We start from the raw sequence: 18,237 nt of genomic DNA on the forward strand, positions 1-18,237 counted from the left end.
ATCATATTTCCTCTCAACCTTGAGCTAGCCTACGTTTTGAATGTTGCTATTTGATATCTGCGCACAAAGCTATCTGCACCTTTCCCATCATCTTGTTGTGTGAATGGTGAAGCGGTTACTATTTCTATATCTGTGCAACAGACCTACAAAGTTCTTTGATATTACAACTCGTTATTAATAAAAGAAGCCATCTAACTGTGAACAATGAATTAGTAAGGGGAAATTAGTAAGTGGTGAAAGTATCAGAAACACTCTTCACAAAGAAGTAGAAGTCTCTGGTGTTTATATACTCTAAAAATGAAGCTTACAAACAAAATCACTATTTTAGGTACTGTTAACTTTCAGATAAACAACAAGATTATTTGAATTTATTTTAATAGAATTACAATTCTATATAAAATTATAAAATAAGGTTATCTTGGAAAATGGACTGAATTGATGAAAGGTAAAAAGTTTCACTTTTAAAGAAGTTGCATTATTTTCCCACATTTGACCATCACTGCATATGCATTCAGAAGACCACACAGTCATGAACTGACAAAGAATACCTGGGAAGGTACTGAGCTCAAGAAAGCAACAATAAAAATTTCAAATGCAGTTGATCAAGAAAGTGATGTATTTTACTCCTCTGTTAGGTTGGGGGAAAAAAAAAGCCAAAACAACCCCCTGTTGTTGCAGTTTTAAATTTGCTATTCTAATCCAGTTTGCCAATATCAAGCAAACAAGAAAATGGGATTAAAGACTCAGAATGAAGAATAAAGAAAAGCAAGTATAAGCACAAAGAACTTCCATGTGTTGCATATAAAGCTACAAACTTCTTATCACCTCTCCATGTGACTTATTTTTTTTTAATAACAATTATGTGAATGGGATAGCGAAACAGCTTGGTTTCTTGACAATTTCTTCTTCAGTTAGCAAAACACTTAGATTATGTTCCTGCAGAGGAATACTTGGATTTAAGATTCTTGAGAGCATCATTTTTACCATCTCAAGACCTTAATTATAATGGTTTCTTTTAAATAAAAACATTCAAATCTTTCTTTCATAGGACTTGACGCTCCAGATACTGTCCAGCTTAGTTTATGAGCCTCAGACTGATTAATTTTGGGAATATCATTAATTAGCCAGTTTTGCACACGGAGCAGGTTGGAAGGTGCAGTGCCCGCAGGGTTAGGCTGCAGCTGAATGTTAGTGCTGAGCAGCTTGGTGGCATCTCAGTATTAGACTTAGGCACTTAAAAGTGACAAACGTGAGAATAAACCATGCTGTGGGTTTAGCCCTGGAGAGCACAATTACCTTTAAGTAGACAATTCTGTTGATTTCTACGGACTACTCATGAGTTGAAAATTAAGCGCCTTCTATTTTTCTCGGCAAACTGGGGACATAAAGGATAATGATGATAAACAAGTGTGTCATCTCAACAAGTTTTCACTGGGGCTTGATCTACTAACCATGGCAAAATCCCCGGTGTGAGCACAGGCAGGCCCCAAAGAATGAGTTCATGCATTTAGATTATACTTTTCTCATTTATATCAAACATTTTTTGACATGTGTTTACAACTTTTAACTCATTCTTTAGAATTTGTGTGGCATGGGCACAGTTCTTGTAAAACCTAAGTGGCAATAACATTAGAGAATTGAATCCTGCTGTTTTCACATAAATTAAGTACAGTGGTTCTTCACATGCTGTGAGATCTCCTGTAGTGATTTCTTAATATATTTCAGACCACTTTTCAGAACTAATCCATGGGTAGTGTGAAATATATTACAATTTCTCCTGATTCTATAAGGGGGCTTTAAAATATGGCTGTAGTCCTACTGAAGAAGAGGCAAAATGTTCTATAAATATTACCTCAATAAATCTCTGGCAAGGTTGTGGTGTATTTGCTTCAGCATATGAAATAATTTTGTTTCAAGGATCTATTCAGCCTTGTAACTTTTGTCTCTACTTTTTTTTTTTCCCCCAAGAAAATGTCATTTACTAAAATAGAAGCTGATCAGGCTCATGTTAAACTCAGTAACAGAATTGCCTTTGAATTAAATAGGAGTGAGATCAGTCTCAGACTGAACGACAGCGAGGACAATTATGGAAGTGATTATACAGAAAAGGGAGATTAAAATTAACAGCTAAACAATTAAGTAGGAAATAAACTAGAGAATACGTGCAAAATGAAAAAGGCCAGACTAAAAATACAAACAAAGGCTATGGTTTCCAGAGACAAAGAAATGGATTAGAGGTCCAAACCCTTTTGTAGTTCAGTAGGAGCGGAGTGTCTATCTTTTTTTAATTCCTGGCCAAAATTAAACAATTTGAGAAAAAGAATTAGGCAAATATAAAGTCCAAAGGGGGACAAAAAGACCCCCAAACCTATGGCAATGCCTGAAGAGCATAAAGGGTACAAATAAGGAGCACATCATCAACTACTAACCAAATATCAAGGCTAGACGCTATTTGGTAGCACAGGGTCTAGTGCAAGTGGTTCTTGCCCACCAAGGTAGCCACAGCTTTCAGGTGGCACTGCCCAGATGTTCTCCTTTCAGTCTGTTACCCCAAAAAAGGTTAAACAGAGAAAACTCGAAGTGACAAGTGAAGATAAAGCAGAAATAAATAAATAGACAGAAGGTTCCCACATCTTCTCCCTCTCTCTGCTTTACCACTAAAGGCAAGTCCCTGCTTCCAGAGCTGTTCTCAGCCAGCTCAACTTTCAGAGTTCTAGCTAATTGCCCACCATCCCCCTCAACCTGCAGCCTCCCCTCACCCCTAGGAACCCATTTAATAACCTCTCACGCCTGACTTTTCCTCCCTGATCTCTCACAGTCTCTGTTTGATGTGGTTTTCAGGATGTATCTTCACTGTTATATCATGCTGCAATCTTCACATTGCATGGGTTCAGGGTTTCGCAAGAAAAGGTGCAATGTGGACGACGGAGTTCCACCTTGCCTAGATGTTCTCTCAGCGGGGCGGACATATGACTATGAAAAATTAGTAAAAAAGAACAAACCCTGCCTTTCACGGGTACAGAGACCTGCCTACAAGACAGAGTCAGATTTCAAGTGTTCATGATCCATAATTAAGAATAATATCAGCCAAAAATCCCTAAGTGCTTCTGAAGATCTGGATACATTTAAAGGTCATAGATTAAAGTACGCCTTTGAGAAGAGAAGGTCTATAAAATCTACAGCTGACATGAATGTACATGTTCTCAGGATGTCTGATTGAGAAAAATACAAAGTCTGGATAGTCACACACACTGCAGTAGGTAGCTGGACTTTACCAGTGGTATCTCCACTCTTTCCTTCTCTCTTTCTGTCTCTGCACACCACCTCACCCCACTGTTTCGTTCCTTCTTTCTGTACAAAGCCTGTTTCCAAATGAAACACCTCATCATGGCTGAGAGCAACTGACTGAAAACTGAAAGCCTGAGCGCAACCTGGGATGGATGAGGGAGCCATTGAACACCACAGGTGTGCAAAAACCTTCATGCATTTTCTGCTTACTTTATCCAAGGCAAAACAGACAGGACTCAGTGAGATCACCAGGAATCACAGAATATCTGCCTGGCTTTGGCAATTCATATCAATTACACTAGTTAATGAAATAAACAAACTAATGTACACTTAAGTTTAGTGACTGTGTAAATTGCATGACTTAGATCCTCTTATCTTTGATGTACCATCTTTGCAGAACTCTGGAACGTGGAGACTCTGAATGGGAGACTGGAAGACAATTGCTGTCTCTAGAATAGATCTCTCCCAGAATGGCATGAACTATATTGAACTATTCCAAACAGATCATTTGCCCCTTCCCTATCACTCCGTCACCCAGTGCAGCACACCCTCTAGGAGAAAGTGCTGCTACGCATCAGGACCACCAGGACTGGGGAGAAGCAGAGCTGTTCAGTCTACTACTACCCAATATACCAGACCTTTCTGTGTGGAGACTACAGGCAGTTTACTGCAGCCTGGAATACTTAAAACAATCTTCTTTTTTGACCCAACCCAATCAGTTATATCCGAGAACATGTATGTCATTTATTTACCTACTTGAGGAGAAGCATTACAGAGGAGACCATGCTCCTCCTTAGGCCATAGTAGCCTTTCGTCCCACAGCAGTTCCAACTTGCAGAGACATTACTCGTCTTAAAAGTAAAACATGAAATTCTCAGTAGAATGTATTACAGAAGTCTAAACGTTATGATCATATCTACTATCTCTCTATTTTAAGTATCTCTATTTAGTATGTCACTTTAAACTCTATTCATAGGATATGTCACTGGCATTGCTAATTTCGAGTCTCTCTTCCATATAATAAATGCTTTCAATTATTTTTCCACTTGCTTGCATTTTTCCAGTTGGCATCACATTTCGTTTCACACCCTTACTTCTAACTTCTTTCTTGCTATGATACCATGGTAATTCTGAGATTAAAAACAAAGATAGATCATTCTCATTCTCTCTCTCTCCCCCTCATATCTGAAGCACTTTCTACTTTGGCATACAAATGCACTTAATGAAATATTGTATTGCTTCTCCTTTTGCTGTACAACCAATAAAGTCACTATTAAGTAAGACATGATCTAATGGTTCTATAATACACTGACCATTTTCTCAGAATTCACTGCTTTGGATACTTTCAATTTCATGTAATTGGAGATTTACAATATGACACAATATGACATCGGACTAAATGATGCTACATTTGGTATTATGAATTCTTACCATAAGAACACAAATTATTATGTATTTAAATATATTTGATTACTTTTCTGTAGAAAATGAGCATACCAAGATAAAAATGAGTTAGTTTGGGAACCAGTTACCCACTCTAACACAGAGTCAACACTATATAATTTCAAAGACTTACATAATAACCCTATTCAGCAAATTTTTTCACCATATGTTTAAAGTGCTCTGCTGACTCTCAAATACATTTCACACTTGGTTCTGTGTTTCAGCATATTGACTTATAGACCACATCCTCCTACAACCACTGCCTTGCAGAGTAGAAAATGGTAGTACAACTTATCAAAGAAATCCTTTGAAATTTTCAGGTGTTACTGGTGTAATTTTGGATCATGTTTGAGTGTCCTTAGAATATTACAGCATAAAACATATGCCATATGTAGATAAAGGTTGTAGAAAAGTCAAAAAGATCAGAGACTGCAAAGCACTTCACTCTCCAAACAATGCCACAAACATTGTGTTATAGAGGAAGCACAAGTGATAGATTTGGAATGTAATACCTACAATTTGGAAACCATTTTTCCTGAATTTTGTGGGTAGACTCAGGAGTATTTAAGGATGTCCTATAAGTGTTGTCAAAAAATTACCAGAAAATTAGACAGAGACCATATATAACATATCTCATTAAATAAACTTGCTATTGTGTGTATACTGCTACTCTGGTGAGATATAATTGCTTTTGAAATATAGAAGGCAGGGTGATTACTTGGCTTAGAGAGTATAACACTAATGACAGCTTTGTAGTTTTGCATCTGCTTATGAAAGCTGAGTCAAAATTTTTACTTCCCTGCAAAAAAAAATCTCTCCTTTCACTGACATGGCTTTTCTCTGTGCCTGAGATGTAGTTGTTCTACGAACATGTTTTCGGTTCAATGGGATTTTATGATCACTCTCCAGTGTAGCTGGTCCTTTTGAAGGCTAAGTCACAGTCTTGCATAAAATGGGAATTTTAAGCTAATGTCTAATATGGCTAAAATGGTTGATCAAAATCATGCATTTCCAGGGAAATGAATGATCAAGAGACGTCCGTACTGGCCTGATCCTTAACTGGTATCTGTAAGCAGCCCTTATGAAACCTCTACACATATTGCCCATATGGAAAGATGTTTATGACATGGAGTCAAATGTACACATTGGACCCAGCATTTAGTAGTTTTGGGGAGAAAGGAGAAGAGAGAGAAGAGTTACTGAGCATAAAAGTGGGTTTGTCTCCAATATTTATGAATTCCCCAGCATTAATTCAGAGTTGTCTAGATACAAGGAAGGTGCATTGCCACAGTCAATGATGGCCATGTAAAAATGATTTCTACAAGAAGCATAAGCTATCCCACTGAAAAAAAAATATTGGAGGAGGAAATTTGGTAAGAATTATTTTAATGAGCAGGAGGGTAGGAAAAAATTTCCTGATAGGTTGCTTCTGAAGGGTTTCTTGCATCTATGAGCATAATACTAATCACTGATAGAGCTGGGATGCATAAGATAAATCAGTAGCCATGCACAGGAAAGCACAATCAAAAATGCTTCTGTACTGGCTGAAAACCTGGAAAGCCAAGACTGGGGAGAAATCTTACAGACTCTGCTCTGTTGATATAATATTCAACTATGTTTAAAAAACCCAGATCTCTGTTTAAGGCATGTGGCGATATTTAATCAAAATTTGGCTTTAGAACACAGTATTCTCCCCCATCCCTTTCTTTTATTGGTCAGTTAAGTAAAGCAGTTACCTTACTCAAGTGCCCATTCAGATCTTTTCCTCTATGGCAGACAAACAGACTTAACATAATGTGACAGATACAAATTGGAAAAAAAGAAGACATATGTAAGATAAGACAGAACAAAGCAGCCTCCCTTAAATTTTGTTGCATTTAGAACATGAGTAGTGGTTACATTTTGATAAGCAAATTAGAGAAAAATCAGATAGCAGAAATGTTCTAGATGAGAGGCACAGGATTTTGGATGTTCATTCATTTTTCGGAGTTAAGACTGAGCTGTTTCACATTTAAAGGAGGACTTAAATTTAGTTTTATATGGCTAAATCTGGATGGAAACTTGTTCCCTAGAACATCTCCATGCTGTTAAGTACCTCTGGTTGCCACTTTCCTTCTGTTCAGCAGTGCTTGGCTGCTTCAAGAGGAGGGTTGTAGCCTAGTCATACAATGGTCTACAGCCTGGCAGTGAAGTTACAAGCCCCTCAAGGCTGAGCAGACATCAGGCCCTAAAATTTGCACCAGATTCCTGCACTAGATTCTTCTGCCACTAGATTCTTCTGCAACAGAGGTTGAGAGAAGAACGGGGACTGATATCAACCACTGGCCTCCTAATGACACTTCAGCTCCATTAGAAGCCGTTTCGCAAAAACGGCATAATTGCTGGATAAAATATGGGTGCTGGCATTTTCTACTTCCTATTGGCCCCCATGTATTCAGAGAGTTATATACCAGCTTGGGAGAGGTGAACAGGACTGTCGTTTTGAAGCTTTTGAGGCACCTCTTTCTACTAGCTCCATAGGGAATTTGCGCCCTAGCTGTAGGAAGACTGTATGTTCTCTGCTTCTCCTGCCTTTTGCTGCTAACGTTTAGGTACCTAAAATACAGCTGTGTCCAGGCACAAATAAGGAAGCTACGACTTTGCAGATAAAATCCTATATGTACACCTATACTGTATCTTCTAGTGCATCTTGGCATGTACTAAAGAGGTCTCCAGTGTTTTGAAATGGTATCACTGAACAAGTCACGGGCTATTTCACCTCTATAATAGTTCTAGTCAGTATGAGGGACTCCAGCTGAAATATTGGGATGTATCTGCACCGAGTAGCTTTAGGCATCTAAATGTCATGCTTCGAATTATTCTCTGGAAGTAAACTTTCTCTCTCTCCAGTGATGATACCAGAAATTCGGACTCCTAAAAAAAGGTGCTGTGAACTGCATCTTTCTAGAGACCTGAAGAAGGATCAAAAACACAGCGAGGGTAACTCCTGAGCAAGTCTTATATTCTGAGACAATGGGCTAAGCAGAGTCTTAGGACTGTTTTAGGAGAAAATATATGATAAATTTAAATGCTGTTTGCATTGTTTTTGGAAGGAGTATCTTTTTTTTGAAGTTCTTTCGCTTCTTTGAAATGGCCTCTGTAAGTCAGGCTGCTTCCAGAATTTTGTTTGGAATCCTCTGTTACAAAGGGCTGAGTGCATCACCTAATGCTAAGGATTATAGAGGTGCACTGACAAAAGCAGAAGACTACTGTAGGCAACAGTAAGACAAAACGTTAGAGTCCTTGGTCCTCACGTTTTAAACATTTTCAGTTTGTTTTCAAAGTAGGATTTCTATGTAATAGTTCATAACGAGCAATATTCAAAATTCTGGACAAAACTCTAGCTGCTATATAATGATGCTGCTATTAGTCACACGAATTATTGCTACACTGGAGCTGAGAATGTACTGTAGTTGGAAGTGGTGGCTGGTTGCAGTGTGCGATCAGCTTCCTGTACTAGCCAAAAAGCAACAGTAGACAAACCCCCCATCAGTTCATGCAGCAAATCCAAACCATAGAAACATCCTTATTACAGTGAGCAATTAAGACATTACAAGCTTCTAGGTGGATATATTTAATTTGGTTTCAGAGTTTCTTGTTTTGATTTAACTAGAACATATTCCACATGGATCTAGGCTTGTGTGAGTTTATAGCGTCGCTTGGAAATAGTAGTAGAAATCTTTGGAGATTCAGCCAAAAAGACTGAGTAAAAAGACCCACATAAGCAGCAGTCATGAAGTCTAAAATAATATGGAATCTCTAAAGAAAACATAGAAGCTTCACTGCTATTACTAGTTGTCACGCTACAAACACAACCTTTAATAAATCATCTTCATATATATAATTTCAGAACAAGAAAGTACATGTACTCTTTTAGTCTGAGGCCAAATCCCAACGCACCTGAAGCTTTCACTTATAATAATAATAATAGTAATACAGCTTTGTGCATGTTTCAGAATTTGGTCCCAGAAACATTCCAGGAAAGAACTAAGAGAATGAGTGATTAAATGGAATGACACATCCAACTATTGAACTTTTCTGTTTGCATTTCTCGCAGAGCTTCCTGCAAGAATATCTTCAACTAGAATATATGGAATTACTTACTGTGCAAAGTGTCTCAAATGTCTTTTCGGAGACAAAGGATCCATCAAGACCAAAAAGAAAAATAGATGCGTAAGAAAGCATCCCTCCAAGGATAATAAGGTTGTTCATGTAGGGACTGGACATCTTTATTAGTCTACGGACAAAAGGTGATAGCACATTAAAGAAGACAAGATTATTGCTAGGCTATTAGAGCAATAAAGAAGAGCGTTTTGTAACCAGGCAAACAGATACCCCTTCTTGTAGAACTCCATGAAATCTATAGGCATGCACGCTATTTGCTGGTTTATAAAGTCTAGTATTGTTTCAGGTTTTTGAATGTTTAGTAAAAAGATCTCCTATTTTACTAATGGATTAATTAGCTAGGGTTAATGTTAATAGCAGACAGCCAAACATAAATAAAAAAATTACGCTTTCCAGACAGAATAAAAGAACTTGTCTTCTTGTCTTAACAGATAGACAATCTGTTTCAATGTGAATATATTACACAGTGATTTCAATTAAATAGTTCTAAAATATCATCTTTCCACAGTTTTAACATTTTTCTTATATATATATGTATTGATGACAGACTCTACAAATATGGCATTTAAATACTAAAGAAGTAGTGACAGACGTAACATGAATGCCTTACTTCTGATTTCTGTTTTTGATGTTAAAGAACAAGAATGCACTGGCCATTATCATTCCTAGGATGGTGAGGGCTGAGAGGATGCTGTAGAGAGGCAGGGAGATCTTGCGTAGCTCCTCTTGTATAATTGTTTTGTCCTTTGGAGGCTCAAGTCCTAGAATTTCAAGAAGAAAAAAGGCTAAAGCTCTGCCAGGTGTGGAATTTCTCTAAGAAAATATATTTTCCTCAGTACTATACCTCAATTTAGCAGGTTTAGCAACTGTAAATCAGATCAGTAGCTGATGAAATCATTGACTTTGACAGACATATGTTAGTCACATTGATTGACAAGAAGGTCTGTATTTCTGGAGCAGGTAAACATCCTCTTTGGAAGAAAAAAACACAACAAAACCCTAACGCAGAGCCCCGTAAAATATATGCTAACTATCGTTATTTTAAAGTGTAAATAAATGCTAAAATGCATACTATGACTGTAAAGTTTATTGGGAGGTTATGCTTTCCTGAAACAAGTGACAGAGAAACAAGTAGAAAACAGAGGGCATCATTTCTCTGCATACTTCCATTATCACCAGGGCAAATTCAAACAGCCTGTCTAGATACTTAGCACAGCTGGGGACCAGCCTTGGTGTGGCATCACTGGGGCAGAGTGTCATGGTTTTGGCTGGGATGGGGTTGACTTTCTTGCTAGCAGCTGGTGTAGTGCTATGTTTTGGATTTGGGATGAGAAATAGTGTTGGTAAAACAGTGATGTCTTTGTTTGTTGCTAAGAAGTCAAGGCCTTTTCTGCTCCTCACACCACCCCACCAGTGAGCAGGCTGGGGGGGGGCACATAAAGTTGGGAGGGGACACAGCCGGGACAGCTGACCCCAACTGAACAAAGGGATGTTCCATACCGTATGTTGTCATGCTCAGTATATAAAGCTGGGGGAAGAAGGATTGGGGTGATGGTGCTTGTCTTCCCAAGTAACCATCACGCGTGATGGAGCCCTGCTTTCCTGGAGATGGCTGAACACCTACCTGCCAATGGGAAGTAGTGAATGAATTCCTTGTTCTGCTTTGCTTGTGTGTGCAGCTTTTGCTTTACCTATTAAACTGTCTCCATCTCAACCCATGAGTTTTTCTCACTTTTCATCTTCCGATTCACTCCCCCATCCCAAGTGGGGGAAGTGAGAGAGCAGCTGCGTGGTCCTGGTTGTCAGCTGTGGTTAAACCATGACACAGGGGCTGATGGCCCTGGGGGGGCTGAAATGGGGTCCTGGGCTGTGGGTAGGGTGGGGGAAGCCTGGGGGAAGTGGGGGCCAGGCAGGGTCATTAGTGCCCTTAGGACTCTATGGAGTCCCATTGTCCCTTGGGAACAATATGTAAAAACGGATAGCAAAGGTTCTATACGGACAGAGCCACTTTTCAAATCCCTGCAGATGTGGACTTAAATGTCTGAACTTAAAAGCTATGTTTAAAGCCATGTGCTTGATTGACAGTCAGCTCCCACTAATTAAAGGCTTCTCGGTCTAATGGAAGAATTACTTTCCGACAACTGCTGTAAAGCTCTGCATTCCCTACTTCCCACACTCTGTTTTACCTGCTGTAGTTGGTGCAGGGGATTGGCAAAAGGTCTTTTGCATCACTGTCTTCCTTCAGAAAGGGATTTGCGCACCCTACAGTGCCTGAGCCTGTCCTTTCACATCCATGGGGCTGTGAGGACCACCGGCACGGGGCCCAGCAACTTCATTTCACAAAACGTCTGCACAGGCAGAGCACTGCAGACCCGCTGAATATTCAAAGATTTATACAATAAACAGCTTTATCCATACCAGCTAAGCTGAAACAATTCAGACAACCGAAACTTGCTATCCTTTGGTCTTTACGCCCAACGTTTTGGCAAAAACATTTCCTTTCAGGTGATCACAATAAAGTGACAGTCAAGGGACCATTTGCCGATTTGATGTTGGAGAAAATACCTGAGATTTTCCCCTTTTCCCTTTCCCACCTCAGAGCATGCGTTTACAGTGCATGCTTCACAAAATTAGGCAACAAGTAACATGATAAAAATACAATAAAGCACATGCCTTCATTAAATGAACTAATATTAAAGAAAAAAACCCCACCTTGCTGTATCTAAAATATACAGGGTATATTGATGATTTATAGCTATTAAATATAAACAACCAGTGATTCTATAAAATGTATTTTTGCATTTGTGGAATGGCCATTCAACTCTATTGTTTCTAATATCATGAATTATTGTTCTCTTGTGTGCAATTTTATGCAATGGTTTAAACAGGGCTATATTTACTGCTCTTCCTTTCAAATACCTAAAGTTACGAAGTTTTCTATACTGCCTGGAAGATGTAACAACAGTGCCCTCCGCATGGAATACATGACTGCCTCAATGAAAAGCTAAGGTGGGTAAATGGAGAAGGTCCACCGTGAGTCACATAATGCATTTTACAACAAATAGAAGACAGGCTAGGAGTGGAAGAAACACCAGATGTGGTCAGAACAAGAACTAGGAGTCATCCTGAAAAAAGCCTGAATAGAGTATTTTTCCCATCATCTACGATCCATAAAGGCATGGAGATATGGGCAAAACCTATCTGCTGTTACTTGGTTCATCCTGAATATATTCTCTGGAAATGAATGGTATTGAATCAGTATTCAACTACATCATCAGTTCCTCCTTGCAGCAAAAATAATCTGCTGGGTCCCACACTTTGGCAACCGGGACAGATTTTGCACTCTTCATTTCCAAAGCCTCATTCTCCAGACAGATGTGAGAAGTGCATGTAGCTGTGCTCTTTTAAGTCCAGCAAAGGATACCAAAAAGAAACGCGGGGAGCTCCAGCAGATGGACAAGCGGTCATGGATTAGATCACTGCAGTGAAACCCCAGTCATGCTCATGCAGACCGTGGGCGTTGGGACACTGGCGTCAGGTGTAGCAGAGCACTGCATACAGCAGCTTGATATTCATTCACCACTCCCAGGAGAAACCACACAGATGTCACAAAGCCAACTTCACTTTCTGTTACTGAATTGCACCATAGCAGACCTTAAGATTAAATCTTAATTTTTAGCTTTAAAAATAATGTATATGCCCACATTTAACAGGAGAGACCCTTAAAACTCATTTCAGCTGCCATCTGGCTGCCATGTTCATATGCTCAGAAAGCTGTGGGTCTGCCCGCACTCCAACGGCTGTGAGGGCAGAGGAAGTCCCCATGTTAACTTTGCAGCAGCATGGGATAAAAAATGGCAAGAAGACACGGCACCACAAGCTATATGCCTGCTGTGGACCTTGGGAGCGCTGCCGGGCTGAACACCCTCTCTGGCCCTGTTTCACATGGGCCATCTTAAAGCTAGCCTTGGTATTTTGAAATCCTTTTTTCTAACTACCTAAAAGACAACTCCAAAGAAAAACAACCACCTCCTCCTTGTGTGTGCAAACACAGCACGCGAGAGCATCCCTCAGGTGAGATGAACTGGGGGTGTGGGAAATAGGGATGAAATTAGAACATCAGTGATTGGTGGAGATGAAATAGAATACGTATCTGCCGTTTGTTGAAATATTAAAGAACATTTGTGTACACGTAGAAATTTGAATTTGTCCCAGTTACTGGAATGAAAAACAAGTATACAATATTAAAACATTGCAACTGTCTGTTCAGAATTCTCCTTCTATTATTTTTAGGCACAGCTCAGTTCCCTTTCTCTTTATACAGTGTCATAGCTTTTTGTTATTAAAAATCCTAAAGCAGCTCTTTAACGGCATGCAATCTTACAAACTACACACAGCTATCCATGTCATTCCTGTACTTCTTTCCAGTTTTTTTCTCCTACCTTGGAACCTGATGCTGTTGTTGATTATTTCCAGTGTGTCAGCCACAGCATTGTACTCTCCCACCTTCACTTCCTTTCTTTCTGCAGAGAAGCAAAGAAGAGTGATTGTTTATGGCAGTTCACATGTTCTCAATTATTTAACTGGTTTTGCCTTTTTTTTTGACAGGATGTCAAAAGGAAAAGAAATATGCCTGAAGTGCATGAATTATTAAAGCAGAATGCCAGACAGCTAACATCATTAAAAGAAATATTTCTGATTCTTTAAAGAAACAGAAAGTATTTTTAAGAACTCATTTACATAACCAGGGAATTGTTGTTATTGGGCACAGAGATCTCCAGCTGAAAGATCACAGACTTCCTGGCTCCCACCATGCAGGCCATTTTGCTGTGAAAACAGATACGGCTAAATCACGTGTTTCCCTCCCATTTAAACAAGTAGGCCATTTTGCTTCGTGAAGTACTTCCCGGGGGAGTCGTAGCGGCAGGCTCCAGCCAGTGTGGAGTAGACCGGCTAGTTAAGAGATACGCCGGGAATCTAATCGCTTACTCTGACTGGGAATTAGCAACTCACTAGTACCCCGACTGCAAAGCATACTATGTTATATAATTAAAGCCAATGTGCACGTGAGCTAAGATTTTACTGTTACTCTCATCTGTTATTTTGGGACTATCGTCATATATATGGCCTTCTTGTACCTAAGGGAGTAGAGTAGTGCAGTTATAGGAACTGAATTTGTTTGGCTGCTGCCTTGGCCACTGTAGCTGGAACTCTGGCACATATCTGTCCCACCCTCCTGATGACATCTGGCATCAATTAATTTCTGCTGTTTCTGTTGGGGTTTTGGTATGGCTTAGAAGTGCAGGAACTTACTAAATTATCACTTTTACGCTAAAACTTATAAACCACAGGCACATTGGCTAAAGTTTTCTTTGATGATCTGGCTCAGCAGAGCCAAAAATTTCCTTTCAGGCCTCTATGCCTGGGCATGCACAACCCAATTTACATTTAAATTCCGAGCTCATGACCCTATTTGTGACACTGATTTTGGGAGCTGATGATCTTGAACTAGACGGCAAATTTGAAAAGACTGTATTTCACCCAACAGCGCCACATTAACCTTTTCTCCTTTCTCACTCAAAGTTATTGTGCCTGTTCAGCTCTGCTGAATGGAGCAGCTAGCTCCATTTCAGTAAAATCTGCAGGCTGATTAATACTAATCTGAGAGCCCACAGGAGGCAAAAGTTTTCCTTACATAAGCCACGCTTCTTATTGTTAAAACTGTTTACGCAGAATTGTAGGCAGGGCTGCAAATCTTGCGGAAATAGCTAAGCATTTGCTGTACCCCCATCAAAAGCTGGAGTTTGCAGTTCTGAAAACTGATTTGCCTTTCACATGAGCAGTTGTGGGGCCCTAAAACTAGTTTGGAATAAAAACACAATCCCCTGGTGTCCAGCAGCGGTTTCACAAAGCCCATCCACACAGGATTACATACTCTCAGGAGTAAACATAAGACTATACTTTTTGTCACCGGCTGAAAATTCTCTGTGAAAGAGATAAATGCATAAATCCTTGACAGTCTTAAACAATAAAATCTTCCCAGTAGTCATCTAAAAGTTAAAACGGTTACTGCTAAAAAGTGAACCAATTCACTTCCGCCTGTATTTGTAGCATGACAGCTATTACCTGTAGATCTAAAACATCAAAACACAACCTAGAGAGAAGAGAGGCAAACACCAGAATGCACACCGACATACAATTTGCACATTAGATGCCGGATAGTCCACAGTACTTACTTATATCAAACAGGGAGAACACGCACCTTGGCGTTGGTCTACCCACAACTTTGCAGCAACAGGCTAAAACCTGACACCTCTGATGAAGAAAAAAGACTAATTGCTCCACAAACATATCTGTATGGAGCGGTTTACTGGGACTGGATTAGATGTGAGAAGCACATAACAGGAGGGGAAGCATACACACAAAAGAGAGTGTAAATCTGTGGTCTACTGATTAAAGTACTGCAATTGAGAACCTTTTTCTGTGATTGCTTCATGTGACATAAAATGCCACGTGATAAATGTGACATTGATAAATTCTTAACATGGCTTCCTTTACAGATGAAAGTAACACGGAGAATGTGCCTATGATGGTAACTGCAATGTCGTGCAATATAGATGAGGCGGCCTTCAACTAACTAGCCCAGGCACCAGGAGCTAGGAATAGAGCTTGGTAGAGCTGTTTGGAGAAACAAACTTCCATGGCAGACGGAGCTGAAGAGAGAGACTGTTTTGGACTTAGAAACACAAGAGTGTGAGTGTGTGTGTGTGGGGGGGGAAGTGTTTAGTACCTAGCAACCACATTATCAATGCCTTGTCCACTACAAATGGAAAAGGACAGTTCATAGAGCGCATGCCAAGGTTTACTGACGTCAAGAAATGTCATAAAGATGTTCAATATCTTAAAGTAGTTGCAATTGTGGAAAGTAGCTTATGAGGGAAATAAATCGTATTTTTATTGAGAGGAAGGATATACTATCCATATCATAGTATGTTTACAGGAGCGCTGAGGGGGAGACACAAACAGTCTTTGTGGTCTTTTGTACTCCCAGCAAACTACAGCTGTTGGTTCTTCAGTTCCCCAAGCAAAAGCCATGATCAGTGACAAAGTCACCTCGAAATATTAATTAAAGGAAGCAAGGAGGCAGCAGTATAACTGGCTGCTCTCTTGCACAGGCCAACATAGCTACGAATGTGACTGCAGGCTCTACTTTTCTATATGCCATTCTCTCGAGTTCCCTTTGGAAATTCTGAATTATTCAAGTCAGTTTACTGATTGTATAATGTAGCTCATATCTGTCAAAATCTCTGTGTGTTCAACAACAAAAGGACAGGAGGAAATGCAACTCCTTCAAATAAACAGACCAACAAAATCTTTCACACAGTATTCAGAATACGATGTTGGCTTCTTTCTGTAGCCCTTTCATTATTTTTAACTTGTTCTTTCCATACTCATGACAGAGAGATCGTATTGAAACCCCCCTGCTCAGGTTAAAATGAGGAAGAAAGATATGAGGGAAAATATACCTGTTTTGTGAAATAATGTTTGTCCATACTATGACAGGAGCAGTGTGATTTCAGAACTTGAATCTGCAGCTGTTCTCTCACACAGGAACAGAAAAGTATGAAAACTATCCAACACCCAAAAAACTGGCCCAGAAATATGTGACTGATAATTATGCCTAACAGAATTATAAACAATTAATCCGTCTCGTTTATTAATTGTCACAGAATAGATTACTGATGTGGCCAAGATGAAAGCCTTCTGCCAACAAAGAACCGAACTACTCTTAAAGGTGAATTAAAATGTTTTCTTTGACATGTTTAATTACAGAATTTTATGGCGCACTTTAAGCAACTCCAGACAAATTGACGCATTAGCACTTAATTAATTGGGCCACATTTCACAAAGTTAATACAACAGATTTTTAATTGCATATCAGGTTCTTGTTCAATAAAACCAAAAATAATCCTGCAACTGACGTCAACTGAGTAAAACAAACTTACCAAAATGCACAACGATATTGTGATTGCCAGTATGACTGATAACCGCTTACATTGAGAGTTTTCAGATGAAACTATGCTTAGTTTCAGTTCCTTTCACTATATGTCATAATTTCCATTTCCACTACATTTTTCTAAGTGTACTTATTCACACCTCATGAAGATAGTTTCTACTGAGAGATGTTTAAGGATGAGAGAAAGCACTTGCAATGAACAAGAGATGGGACAGATGGATTCCTTGTGTTTTCCTCTATGTAGGCAATGCTGGCTAATTCCTAACGATGCTAAGACTTCGTCTGTATCTAAAGTTTATAGCACCTTCACGTATGCCAATCTGACTGAAACGGTACAAAGACCCTAGTGGTGATGCAGTTAAGCCAATATAAAAATGTTTACACCAGTACAATCGGCAGTATAATTTACACTTATAATAGTTAGGACACTCTGAAATAACACAGCATCCTACGAAGTTACACAAAGACATATATCGATGTGTGAACGCATTAATGACCTCCTACACATCTCGTTGATTATACCAATGTAAAAAACTATGTCTAGTCCACCAGAACAAAGACAAATTAACAGGTCTGCCCTAACATTACCGTGGTGCCCAAACCGCATGGCTGTAAATGAAAATTAAGGACCTCAAAGCTCTAAATAGCCTACCACAGCTTGCCACTACTTATACTTTGCTATGTCACTGGAGTTCTTTATAAACTTAGAATTCCATGCGAACTACAAAGACAAACGTGCAAATGATGAGTATTCACTTTCCAACAAATATAGATTGAATTTTAAAGTAAACTCAATAAACTTACTGTGGACTATTCTCAAGACAAGCTAAGGGTCACTGGGGTTTCTCATCTAAAGGACACCTAGGGTATTCTCAATTTAGAAGCAGCGGAAAAAAGACATAGCCTATAGCTGAAAGAATACACAGTATCTAGGTCTTAGTTTGTCCTGAAAAAAACATCCCTGCATAAGGTGCCACCTTCATGTCTCCTTCTCCTTGGAAAGTTTTTCAAAATTTTTTTACATAGCTCCTCCCGCTTCTCCATTCAGGAAATTATCAGTGTACTCCCTGAAAACCTTGCTCTGACATCAGTTTAACAGTCCCTTCTCCCACTCTTTGTCAACTGCCCCTCTTGCTTAACCACTGTAATTCAGCGGGAGTGATTAGATGCTTAGCACATTAGGAAATCTTGCTGCATATTCAGCACTTAGCAGCCTCCCTCAGTATCCAGTATTATTAAACCTTGTCCTACAACAGAAACATTTAGCTCTTGCACATTGTTTGTCATCCATGCATTGCAGCCCAACAAGACTGCTGGCAGCTATA

The 18,237-nt window shown here is 39.4% G+C and overlaps 1 protein-coding gene across 1 annotated transcript in view; it reads right to left on the minus strand.

Moving 5' to 3' along the window:
- GABBR2 (gamma-aminobutyric acid type B receptor subunit 2) overlaps window positions 1-18,237 on the minus strand; it is a 488,425-nt gene that overhangs the window by 155,778 nt on the left and 314,410 nt on the right. The window contains exons 9-11 of the mRNA XM_054191752.1: window positions 13,338-13,418; window positions 9,506-9,656; window positions 8,875-9,007 (exon numbers count right to left, since the gene is read on the minus strand). Of these exons, the coding sequence (XP_054047727.1) occupies window positions 8,875-9,007; window positions 9,506-9,656; window positions 13,338-13,418 (365 nt within the window). The remainder of the gene's footprint in view (window positions 1-8,874; window positions 9,008-9,505; window positions 9,657-13,337; window positions 13,419-18,237) is intronic.

The sequence above is a fragment of the Rissa tridactyla genome, chromosome 2 (genome assembly GCF_028500815.1).
Source record: "Rissa tridactyla isolate bRisTri1 chromosome 2, bRisTri1.patW.cur.20221130, whole genome shotgun sequence".
Lineage (NCBI taxonomy): Eukaryota > Metazoa > Chordata > Aves > Charadriiformes > Laridae > Rissa > Rissa tridactyla.